General features: G+C 34.6%; 1 protein-coding gene across 1 annotated transcript in view; it reads left to right on the top strand.

Moving 5' to 3' along the window:
• LOC126744870 (NADP-dependent malic enzyme) overlaps positions 1 to 13,481 on the top strand; it is a 131,825-nt gene extending 118,344 nt beyond the window's left edge. The window contains exon 10 of the mRNA XM_050452437.1: positions 12,775 to 13,481. Within this exon, the coding sequence (XP_050308394.1) occupies positions 12,775 to 12,935 (161 nt within the window). The 3' untranslated portion in view covers positions 12,936 to 13,481. The remainder of the gene's footprint in view (positions 1 to 12,774) is intronic.
• Positions 13,482 to 13,486: the final 5 nt, after the last annotated feature.

Raw genomic sequence — 13,486 nt, 5'->3', positions numbered from 1 at the left:
TAAAGAGAGATTTTTGGGATTTTTTGATGTAAGTCAAGATAGAACGGCAGACGAATTAATTGTTTCTGTTTTAAGTCCTTTCGATTATAAGAAAAATTTAGTTGGTCAATGTTATGATGGCGCTAGCGTAATGGCTGGTTCGTTAAATGGTTTGCAAAAAAAAAAATTAAAGACGATGCTCCATTAGCTTTATTTACACATTGCAGTGCGCACCTATTAAACTTAGTTCTACAGAATGGAGCAAAAACTATTAAAAATTGCCGATTTTTTTTTGCGAGCGTATCTTCAATTCCCGGCTTCTTCCATCAATCTGCAAAGCGAACATTTATTTTGGACTCTATAGTTGGAATAAGGATACCGACTGCTGTAGATACCAGATGGGCTTCACGTTCAAAAATCGTTCATCTTTTAGATTCAAAATGGAATGACTTAAAAAAAGTTTTTCAAACAATTATTGACGATCAATCTTCATCATCCGAGTCAATTAACGGGGCAAAGGGATATCTTAGATTTATGAAAGGTTTAGAATTTTCTTTTTTAACCGCGGCTTACAAAAATGTATTTGATATTACGGATCCACTATTTAGTATTTTGCAAAAAAAGTCTTTAGATATAGCTTATTGTCGAAAACAGGTATTTTTAACAAAAGAGCGTCTACAGTCCTTGCGGAATGAATTAACCTTCGAACAATTTTTTGAAGAAGCAAAAATTAGAATTTTATCAAAGGGGATGAAAAGTCTTCTTTGCGAATTTTATTTTATGAGATTATTGATAATAATTCGACGCAAATAGATGTTCGGTTTGCAGATCTATCGCAGTTAACTTATTTTGCATTGGTTGATTCTTCTAAGTTCCAAGACTATAAGAAAAATTTTCCTTCTTTAGTTACAACTGTCACCAACCTTTATAAAAATATTTTTGACAAACAGCAACTAACTAATGAGTTAAGTGTAATTTTTCACGCCTTAAACGCATAAAAACATATTCCCGAAATAAAATAGGTAATGAGCGCTTATCATCACTTGCTTTAATTTCCATCGAAAAGGAACTCTTTTGCTCTTTACAGGGATCTGATAATTTTACAGATTTAATAATAAGTAGGTTTGCACTTTTAAAGGACAGAAGAATAAACCTTATTTATAAAAATTAGTTGTTTTACAACTAAAATAAAAAACTAAAAAAAAAAAAAAAAAAATTTAAAAATAAAAAAAAACAAAAAAAAAATTTAAAAATCAAAAATTAAGAACAAACTCTATGTTAAGTATAAGAATATTATGATATCTTTTAGTTATATAGTATTCAACTTTAATCTTTTTTAGAAATAGTATTAAAAAGAAGAAAACTACATAAGCTCAAAGGTGCATAATTAAATAACCATGCATTTTTGGTAAGTAAGTAAAAAAGATCTATGTTAATAAAAATTAATTTATTTGTATTTGTTTATAATATAGAAGAATATTTACTGCATCTTTGCATCTTATAGTAGGTATTTGTCAATAACAGTAGGTTGTGTATATATCTAAGAATTTAGTGAAATTAAATGAAATATGGATATAACACAAAAATTACGATCATAATTTAAATTCATACAACTTTGTAAAGGTGTGTTTCATTTTGTTTTTTTTTGTTTCCGCATTTTTTTTTGATTGAAATCTAAATTTTAAAAAAAATATTATTTTTAGGTAATTTTAAAAGATTTCGAAAACGTTATTTTTTTCTTAATTTTAGTAAATTATTAATAACAAGTGGCCGTGGCACCACAATGTTTTTTTTTAAATCCCGAAAAAGCGGGGGGAGGGGGAGCTCGGGCTACTCGATGAGCGCACTGTTATAATAATAGGTCGCCTACCTTAGATTATAGGGCGCGAGCCGCCACTGATGCAAATGCGTTAAAACAACCTAATGAGTGTTTACAAAATTTGAGACCGTCAAGAAGAAATGCGACAGGAGGTGCTAATCAGATTCGAGAAACTTTAAAAGAATACTTCATTCAGATGAAGGAAGCGTACCGTGGCAGATTGAAGTCGTACGCACAGGAAGAATTCGTTGTGAAGAGCAATAATATCATGAGAATGTAAATTAAATCTCCGAATTTAATGATTTATTTTTGGTTGTAAAATAAAAATGTTTAATTTAAAAAATAGTTGTAGCTTTAAATATCACTCGTAATAATTGAATTTCTCATATCAAGAAATAAAATAAAATAGATACAATTATACTGCTAAAAATAATATGAAATTATCATAAAAAATATTTATACTCTATTTCAGAAGTGTGTAGAGCAATAAAACCTCATTAGGTATGCAAAAGTGGTACCTGATGATCCACCAATATTTTATGCCACTACCTTAGTTGGGTATTAGTTTCAATGTAAAATTCTTTCTTTTCGTTGATTGCAGGTAGTGCCACCCTGTTTTGGGTCAATTTATGAGTTTTGCCCATTGTTACCCACTGATAAACATTGAAAACGGTTCGCCAAAGGCGTGCAACTGGGACTTGTTTTTTACCTTATAATTAATGTACTTAAATGCTATTTTATTTTAGAAAGTTGTTATATTTTTTTTTCTAAAGTGCAATAAAATGGAATGATGGTGGTGAAGCGATGAATGCCAAGTTAATCAAAAGAAAAGAAGTACTAAAAATAGTGAAAGGTTTATGGCCTTAAGAGGGTCTCCAAAAGTTGTTTGATGCCCGGAGGAACTTAACCCCTCTTACCTGAAACGCCCAGAGAAGGAATCCTTCACAATGCTGCTAGCTCAAGCCGATGTGGGTTCTAGCTTCTTTCTCAACCAAATGAACCAAAATTTCTTAGGTAGTAACTACCCAAGAGTTACCCAACTAAATGTCAAAATCAGTATGGCGCCACCAAGTTTTGGATTTTATATAATCCCAAAGGACGCCCAATATTTATCAAAATTTATTTAGGCAAGTTCAAAACGAAACTTGGAAAACAAAATCAAAGTCAAATCAGTATACACTATTGTTTCCAAATTACCTATGATATTCCAACCTACTCAACTCAAGTGAAAAACAAATTAACAACAGAAAATAACAATTTATTTAAGTCTTGATTATCACAGAGAATTATGTTATGTTATTTATCGTTAAGAGGAATAATTATTTAAGTTGGTAATAAGGAACCACAACATCACACAAAAAATACACAATCAAAGTGTGGTTGTCAAAATAAAATAAATTATGTTACACCCAAACCTTTTTGGGGAATGAAGCTTCAATTCAATTAAACTAATAATTTACATGGCCCGGTATATCCCGCCACGGACATTGACCTAAGCAAAAAAAAAAATAACAACCCTAACTGTTGAAGCTTCCCCACTTAAAATTACCCTTTTATTAGTTTACTCTAATATTTACTAGCTAATCTGAGAAAATTTGACATCTTAGGAGTAGTCTGAAAATAAATAATATAACCCAAGTATATACTCGTAGTACTACGAAGCCGGCTGCGTCTTACCTCACAGGAGTCACTTGTCACATATATATGTACTCTTATCAGTAATATTCAATAATAAAATAGCATCGATTAAATAATGTCAATAAAATTTTAAATAAGCTTATGTATGTATCTCAACTCAAAAGATAAAAGTTGTGATAATAAAAATAAAATAAGTGAATAAAAAAAAATGTTATGTTGTGTCACCTAGCTCCACACACAGCAGACTACTTCAGATTCGAGATTCTCCCAGAAATCCAATTCCCAGTCAAAGTCTGGTAGTGGTCTAGGTTAGACGTTAGCTCACAGTTGCTTAAAATCTCCTTCTAGATTAGAGCCAGTAGAGTACATAACCCCAAAACGACAGCACCATGTGGCATGAAGAAATCAGGTCCGTACAAAAAAAATCCGTCCAAAATCCATGTTATGTAGCTCTAGTAGCCAAAAGAAAAGAAAAAAACCTATACTATCAGTATAAACGATAAATTCAAGAATACCTACTTGCTAATTAAATTGTCTCCTGCCAATGCCAATCAGAACCGCTATTTTGCCGATGTTCGAGGGCACGTGAAAAATTATTAGGTTTTAAATCGCCATAAAGGCCAGTAAATTCAACAAAACAACAAATTACAGCATTACGCCCAAAAAGTTGATTTACTATCACCACATTTAGTCAATTATATCCCCATATGGGTAAAATTCACACGAATTTCAAAAAGAACTAAAGCACTCTTCACTTCATGACGGCGGTTTGGGAAAAGGAACGACCGCAGAGGTCAAACCCGTATTTAAGCAATCACGCACAAAGTGTATTGCCAATCGAAATATATAACAAAATAACTTAACTTTTTTTATAAGTACCATAAAACCTTTTATAAAAAATAAATAACAAAATTTGTGGCCCAAGGAAGTTGGCAATGAAAATATGTGTCACTATGACAATCAATTTCGATTTTGCCTAGACCAGCAACTTCTTGCTATCTTCCAAGAAAACTAATATTTACATTAGATAAAAAGAGACAAAAATTTCATAGGTCAGTCCGAGTAAAATCAACCAGCATATCTGGTATGGTCAAGCCAAAATCAGATATTGTACTATGAACAGTACAATATACACAATAATTGTACATGCCCAATTAATCATTATTCGTTATAAAATAATTAAATAATCAATATGGGATATAATTTAAATTCTAAAATATTTCTTTAGTCCAGAACCGGGTTTTATAAGAGTATAAATAAAATTTCATTAACAACCAGTACAATATGAAGCTGAAATGTACAAAACTAAATGTGTCCTTAAAAAAAAAGAATACTGTAATTTGAAATGGCTAGAGAACAGAACTATGGTTTACTTGGGAGGCTATTACAGAGAGGGCATTACTAGTATCAATCATTAATATTTGTAAAATATCTATTTTGAAAATATAACTATAATCAGTGCTTTTAATAAAGAGTATAAAATGCCAATTTTAACCTGTAACAAAGTTACTTTTGTTTAAATGGAATAATATATTTTTTTCACAAATTTATTGAACATAATATGTAGAGTAAAACAGTTGAAAATGTCACTTTTGGATCTGGCACTTTTTGAACAGTGTATAACAATTTTAAATTATAATAGATTGTAGTCTTCTTCGTCATCTGACGAACTGTCATCACCTCTTGACATTATAATTAAAGGATCGACTGTCTGATCGATGAGGTTGTCAAGATCCCACATTTTGTCCTCTTGCTTAATTACATGCTGGACTGCTTTTCGCCAATTCTCTGGTGTCGCTTCCGTAATGGCTTGATCAAACAGTAGCTTAACATCTTTCATTTTAAAAGTCGTGTTTTGTCTTGCTACAAATCCTATTACCTGCGCCCATATCAGTTCTATAGGATTTAGTTCGCAATGATATGGCGGTAAGCGCAGTACAGTTATATTATATTTTTCGGCTATATCTTCCACGGCGTATTTCATGAAACGAGTTTTGTGTAAGTTTGCTATTGCCAGCAGTTCTTTTTTTATCAAATTTGCTTCAAACGCAATACCTTTTGCAGTCAGCCAATCGATAATTTCTTGCTTTCTCCAACTTGAAGTTGGCGTCTTCTCTATTCGCCGTGAATGATAGCTTGCGTTATCCATAACCACCACCGAATTAGCCGGAAGAAATTTTATCATTTCACCAAAATAGTCCTCGAAAACGTCTGAGTTCATGTCTTCATGGTAATCTCCTGTGCGAGTCGACTCAAAGGTTAGCAGACCTTCTTTTAAAAATCCCTCTTCGCTTCCAATATGTGTGATTATAAGTCTTTTTCCTTTTCCCGAAGGTACTTTAATACCCGTAGACAGGCCTTCTATGAAAGCTTGGCGAGCACTGGTTATATTTTTGTCTTGCCACATTTTTTGGACTATATAACCTTCGTTAATCCACGTCTCATCAAGATAAAAAACTTTCTTTTGCTCCCTGCGGTACTGCTTGATACTTCTCAAGTATTGTCGTCTCCAACAAACAATTTCGTCGCTCTCCAGTAAAAGTGCTTTGCGGTTATGCTTTTCCCAGGCAAAATCCATATTTTTTAAAGTTTTCCATAAAAGTTTTCTACTTATCAACGGAATACTGTCATCTCGGCCAAGCTCCATTAAATATTTGTCTAGGGTGGGTATTTCCTTTTTAAAATAAAAAGAGTGAACTTTTCTTCGAATTATACATTTAGCATTTTCATCAAGGACTTTTGTAGGTCGTCCTGGCTTTTGCTTGGGAGATTCCACTTGACCTGCTACTTTTCTTTCCCGCAACAATTTGAAAATGGTGGACTTTCCAATTCCACTCATTCGAGAACATTTTTCAACAATTTCTTGCACAGTAAAACTAGGGTAATCGTGTTTTATGCAATCATGTACATTTAAAATAATAACTTTTTCACTCAGCGATAGTGGAGAATTTTTAGTACATCTTTTCGTTGGACTGAATACCTCCATTTTTTAAATATTGGGATAATAATATTGTGATTACACTACAGCGTAGCAGTGACTACTAACGTTTAAAATATGATTTAAAAGTATTTATAGTCTGTATATATTACCTGACCCCATTTTTGCATGTTACAAAGCGTTAAAAGATAGGTACCTATACAAAAGGATTAAAAGTATTTATTTAGTATTTAATCTCTTTCAAAATAAAGGCATTTAATCCGTGAAAATTAAATTCATAAATATTATAAGTACCTGCGCCTATGAACTACCACGAAATGTAGCCAAACAGAACGTAGTTCCCCAGTTTATTGCTCTATACACTTCTGAAATAGAGTATAACCTACCTCAAATGTTCAAATCCCGACCAATTTCTTCCCAGGATTCTTGACGTATTTATTTATTTCTGTAATTTCGATTTTTAATATTATATAATGACTCGTGTTCCCGTACTTTTTCAATCAGTAATTCCTCCATTTTTTTCTTATAAAACTGATGAAATTAACTGGACAAATGCACACAATTTTGCGTAAAAATGCTTCCGTACCAAGCACGCGTGTGTCAAAAGTGTGGATTTCCACAACTCAACGACAAGACGAGACACGCGTGTTGTGTGACGTCGAAGTACCGTGCCGGCTATGCCGTACCGTGTAGTGTGTGTGATAAAGATTCATAAAAAGACATGCAAAATTGGAGACCACACTTTTAATAGGGCACCCGCTAGCTCATAACGTGACGTACCGTGCCGATAGTGTGTTCTCGGCTTTAGCGCAATGAAGACATTATCTCTCTATAAAAGTCTCGAAGCAATTAAATTTTGGATTTTTTTTAGTGCATATTCGTTTGCAACGCAGTGGGTATCGCGTATATCCCAAACGGATGCGTTTCTACCGCATCCGTTGAAACCGGATCGTGTATACCCGCACTTATGGTTCGTATAGTTTAGGTGAAGTTACTTGGACAAGTATAAAAACTTAAAACGTTTTGCACGCGGCGTTTTCTTTATAAGGCATTGGCGTGCATATAATTTTTGTTTCTCTGGTTTAGTATATATAGTAAACATTTTTTTTGCAACCTACAAAAACGTTTATCAATTCACGCAAAAATCGTGGTTAGATTTAATGACCATTCAAGTACCTTGTTTTTTTCTCAACAATAAGCATGTGGTGCCCACTGACACGCCACTGGACCTAATAATTTCAATCTAGTTACAGCTAAATAAGCGTCTTATAACTTCAAATAACTGCACCAAATTTCAACCAAATCGGTTTAAGGATAGTTATAGTATTTTTAAAATACCGTTATTTTTTTGAACCTTCATCGCCCTGTATCTCAGAAACAAAGCAACTCCCGACATACGTTCATAGAAACTTTTTTTCATAAAACGACCTAACGATTCACTCTGTATAGTTTCGTACCGTAGTTAGGTGCACCACCCTGTATATTATCATAAATAAAATCAAAATGCTGTATTTAATGAGATTGGCATTTACAGCAGCATTTTGAATTTCCAGAACTTTTTGGCATTATTGTAAGATTTTCATTAATTTCCTTTAGTATTTTTAGAGTCGCCTCATGCATTATTATGAGTGTTTTATTACCATTCTTCATAGCTATTTTGCTAATTATTTTATTTGGTTTATTTAGCTTTCCTATAAACTTTCGTTTTATAGAATTTTTCTGTGAGTGAGTTTCTTCACTGCCAATTGCTACCAAAGGAGATAATTTAGATATGTTAGCTTCTATATTTTCATTAGCTGGTGTGGATTGTGGTGCTGTGGTGGATGTACTTGCAATTGCTGTTCCCGCGGCTTTTTTAGTATTAACTTTTTTTTCCATGCTTTCTTGGGTCTGTAATTTTTTAGTTCTGTAATTTAATTACACTAAGGAGTAATAGGTCTTCTCAATTAAAACTTAAAAATTGTCAACTCATAAAAATAGCAATTTATAAACTCATTAGATTTTTACATGATAAAACAAACATTATGTTTCACAAATTATTACTTTACCACTAATCCTAACTCCTGTGTAGCATCTCCTTCTACAGCTGACCATCTAATTAAACCCATTAACTTTTCTTCAATGGGAGTAAGTTGAGGTACTGGACCTCCTCCACTTGTCCTGTTCATGGCCAATTTCATAGTTTGAGCCTTTACCTTAATTTTGCTTTTCCATTTGAAAAATGCCTTAAACCAAATAATCACAATTATTATTATTGCATTGACAATTATTAAAATGTTGATATTTTACACACTACATGTATATAGTTACACAAGTCTGTATCTTGTATATTTATATTTACATCATATAGCTTTCACTGTAAGTATACATTTTACCTCTATCCACTTATCTGGGGTTTTAGACCCATCTTCTGCTTCTTCTTTCAGCAACCCTTCACAGTCCACTTCTGGACATAGGTCTCCCCTATATTCTTTCATGTTTCTTTGTTCTGTGCCAGTTGGTGCCATCTGTTGCCCACTTTGTTTTTGACATCATGGAGCCAGCGTAACTGTGGTCTGCCAACGCTGCGTTTATGTACATATGTGAGGTCTCCATTGAACGATGTGTCTTGACCATCTCAAGTCGTCCTGTCGGGCGACGTGTCCTACCCAGCTCCATTTCAGGTGGGCTATGCGTGTTATGACGTCTTCAACTTTAGTTCTTTGTCTAATACTCTCATTTGTGATATGGTCTCTCAGGCTTATTCCTAGCATCATCCGCTCTATGGCTCTTTGGGTGGTCCTAAGCTTATTAGCTGATTTAACAGTGAGTGTCATGGTTTCCATTCCGTAAGTCATCACGGGCAGTAAGCAGGCATTGAAGACCTTTCTTTTCAAATTAATTGGAATAGTTTCATTTCTCAAGACGTGTGAACGAGCACGTCTGTTTATTTCGGCAGTTTGATTTTCTTTGCCCAATTTGATGCAATGTCCCAAATATACATATTCTTCGACGTTGTCAATAATTCGGTCTTCTATATGTACTTGAATATTGTCAGGTAACATGACTTTTGTTTTATTTAAATTCATGGTTAAACCTATTCTTTTCGATTGTCTTTGAAGTTCTGCCAACATCTCCTGTAATTCTATTATATTCTGGCTAAAGAGTACTATATCATCCGCAAAGCGTAAATGGCTCAGATGTTTGCCGTCGATTTTGATGCCTCTCTCGTTCCAGTCCAGAGTTTTAAAAACGTCTTCCAGTGCCAGTGTAAACAGCTTTGGGGAGATGGTATCCCCTTGTCTTACTCCTCTTTTTATTTGAATTTTGTTTGTTTCTATCTATTTCGAGATTTTAACGGTGATTGTCGCATTTTCGTATATGTGTTTGAGAAGCTACTTGTAGCAAGAGTCGATTCTTGCATTGTTCATGGCCTTAAAAATAGCCCACACTCTACGGAGTCAAAAGCTTTGTTATAGTCAACAAATGCGAGGTGTAGTGGTTCATTGTACTCGTTGCATTTTTCTATTATAGTGCGAACGGATTGTATGTGTTCTATTGTGCTATGACCTTTTCGGAAGCCAGCTTGTTCCGGGGGCTGATAGGCATCTAGTTTAGCTGTAAGCCTATTTGTTACTATCTTTGTCAGAAGTTTGTACGGGTCGGGGAGTAAGCTAATAGGTCGATAGTTGTCGATTCTCAACCAATCTCCTTTTTTGTACTGTAAAATCACCTGGGCCTTTTGCCATGCTTGGGGTATCACGCTTTCTATCATACATTTATTAAGAAGAATTGTCATTGCTTCTACAGTAGTTCTTTCCTCAAGTTTTATCATTTCAGTTGTAATTCCATCTTCCCCTGGTGCTTTACCGTTTTTCATTTGAGACAATGCTAGTTCTACTTCTTCTCTGGTGATGTCAGGAAGATCTTCGGAGCCTACATTGAGAATCATTTCATCAACTCCGATTGCTTGTTCTGGGTTGTCTCCTGTATAGAGTGTGCTGTAGAAATTTTCTACGACATCCATTAAATCTTTACTGTCCTCTTTGATGTTTCCGTTTGCGTCCCTTAGTTGATGTATTTAGAGGCGTCCATCATTGTTACGTATTTTAAGTACTTTCATGTTTTTGTTGTTTTCGATGATCGTTGTTATCATTTCTGTGTTGTATTGCCTTAAGTCTTCCCTTGTTTTCTTTTTTATCAATCTGTTAATTTCGTTGTATTCATGAATCCCTTTCTCCAAGTTTCTTCTCTTCGCCATGAGTTCTCTAGTTTCCTTTTTAATTTTTGAATTATTTTTCTTGGTAGTGGCACATATCTTTTTGGCTGTCGTTCTAATGTCAGTACTTATTCTGTTTTCTAGGTCGTTTATATTCAAGCTGTTCAGTGGTTCTTTATTAGACAATTTCTTGTTGAGTTCAGCTTGGAATTTTTGGTGATTTTCCTGTATTGTTTTTGATGTGGGAAATGACTGTATTTTGATAAGCTTATTTCGTTCACTCTTCACGTTTATTTCTCTTACCAACCTGTGATCGCTACCAGTATCAAAGCGATTTAGGGCCGAAACGTCTTTTATTGTAAGCTTTTTATTGGTTAGTACGTAGTCGATCTCGTTTTTCGTATTTGAGTTCGGGCTTCTCCATGTCCAACGTCTCTTTTCTGATTTTTTGAAAAAGGAGTTTATACAGTACATAATTTCTTTTTGGAGATAATTGATCAGTCTTTTTCCTCGTTCGTTGGTACAACCCAGTCCGAATTTACCCACATATTGATTTCCGTTTCCCGCTGGTATTCCTAGTTTAGCATTGAAATCGCCAATATTTGTAGTGTGCTGTTTCTATTGTCAGCGCTTGTGAAATGTCATCGTAGATTCTCTCTATCTCATCATCGGGTGCAGAGTTTGTAGGGGCATATAATTGAATTATTTGGGCGGTATATCTTTTCGATATCTTCAATACTATGTAAATGACTCTACTCGATATGGATTTCATCTTAGTAACTAGCCGCTTTATACTCTTATGAATCATTATCGCTGTTCCGCCAATGTGTGTATTTTCCTCTCTGTTGTTTCGATACAAAAGGTGGCCTGATTTCAGTGTGATGCATTTTTCGTCCAGTAATCTGGTTTCGCATAGGCCCAAGATGTTCCATTTGATATGGGATAGTTCCACCTCTAATTCTTCCAGTTGTTCGGATGATCTCATTGTTCGAATATTATAGGTGGCTAGGTGAAGTGTAAATTTGTTCTGTATTAAGAGTGGAGGGGATGAATTTTTGCCTCCCCCAGAATCCTTGAGGCTGACCTTGTTACTGGTGTGGGATTTGTCATGCGATGATCTTCCCACCTGGGGTACTATTTCGTTTGTTTTAAAATCCATCATGGTTTACGGGGGTTTTTAGCCATAATCTTTCACGTTGGCTAAACGGGTTGGAAGATGTGAATATCAGCCGCTCCTGACATGACGCTGTTTTCAGCCGTCCACTCTGGATCAGACGCTGCGTGGGAACTTTCTTAGCTTCACCTTCAGCACTTCGAGACCTTACCGGCATGGGTGGCCCTACCGGTAGCTATGCTACCGCCGGCATTGCTCCCTGGCTGTAGGTTACTGAGCCCTCTCACCGACGACAAGGTGACAGTTCCCCCAGAGAGGGCTCATACACATTTAGACCCATAACCCATACTATTTAATTGGGTATCTCTGTTAGCTGCTTCACTCCACGATTTCTTATAGTGCTGCCGGCCATCTACCCCAGCAAATGCCTTGGTAAGCATTTCTGCGTAATTCATCAAATACTCGACCAGCACTTGCCACTGCACAGGGCTGCTTTTTGGGGCTCTGTTAATTGGAATTGGAAGATCCATTTTATTGTCACGAAGAAGAAAAATAATATAGTACGTAGCTATATTAATAAAAACTAACCTAAAAAAAAGTAAATAATAAATTTCCTACCTTAAGTGACCTACTCCATGAAAGAAGACAGAGAAGTAGAAATTCGACATACAATAGAGTGAGAAGAAATAGGTATCTCTTTAATAAGGAGACCATTTTATCTGTCCTTATTTAAAGAAATTCCGAGCGCACGCGATCAGTGGCGATCTAATCCGATGGTAGTTACGGAGTACAAGTGGCGGAGCGATAGAGCGATAAGGATTATAGAGAATCGCTGTCGCTATTTTTGTTACAGAGTCCCGGCCCTGGCGACTTAACAGTTGTGTATTGTACAGTGTTACAAAATTATTAGGAAATTGATTTTTGTTTATATTCCAACATTTAGCGCCCTGAAGATGCAAATATATTTTGCGGACCGTCGGAAAATTTAAATAGGCTTGGACTATTATTTTATTGATCCTTAAACCCAACAATATTCCAAACGATATAAATAAATATCCTTTTTAAGTTTAAAAATGTTTCTATTACAGGGCTCGCAACAGTCTACCCTAAACCCAAGGATCTTCGGAGGTATGTAGAGGAGCAACAGTACAACTTTAACTACGAGCCGTCTCTTCCCAACTTGTGGCCATGGCCTAAGGCCCCTTACATCAAAACGAAATCATTGAGCGCCACAAGCATCAAATCATAACGGGAACTGCCATAATAACGTTTTTAGAGCAAGCTGTTAATTTATTTCACCAATTATTAGGATTTAGATTGTTGATTTTTATTGTTGGTTAATAATACATAATACGTAATTCCTTACGCAACTTTATTGTGATGTTAATCTGATTTTCGTATATTGACGCTTAGTGGCCCAAAATAATTAATAAGTGAAATGTTAATACAAAAAATTTCGATTTTTTCGTCCATATGCTTTTTTTATTGTGAAAGTACTTACTAGTCGGCGCCACTAATATTCTTTAGTTACGCACGTTTGATGTATCAAAAATACTACTGCATTCGTACGTGAAGTATTAGAAAAGTATTTATTTCATTCACTAAATTTACTTGTATTTATTATATTAGGAATTATAAAAATGATTAAGGTTGTATTATTTTTGGTGCCATTTTTTTGTATCTAAAATGGGCCATATATGATTTTTATTACTTTTGAAACGCTTTGTTCAGTAACGTCAGTATTTTTGTTCTATTCATGAAAGTTAGCAAATAAATATACATGATACAGTTACAATTGCT

Source organism: Anthonomus grandis, chromosome 15, assembly GCF_022605725.1.
Source record: "Anthonomus grandis grandis chromosome 15, icAntGran1.3, whole genome shotgun sequence".
Classification (NCBI taxonomy): Eukaryota; Metazoa; Arthropoda; class Insecta; order Coleoptera; family Curculionidae; genus Anthonomus; species Anthonomus grandis.
The sequence above is the reverse complement of the archived record's forward strand: the minus strand, read 5'-3'. Positions and strand labels throughout refer to the sequence as shown.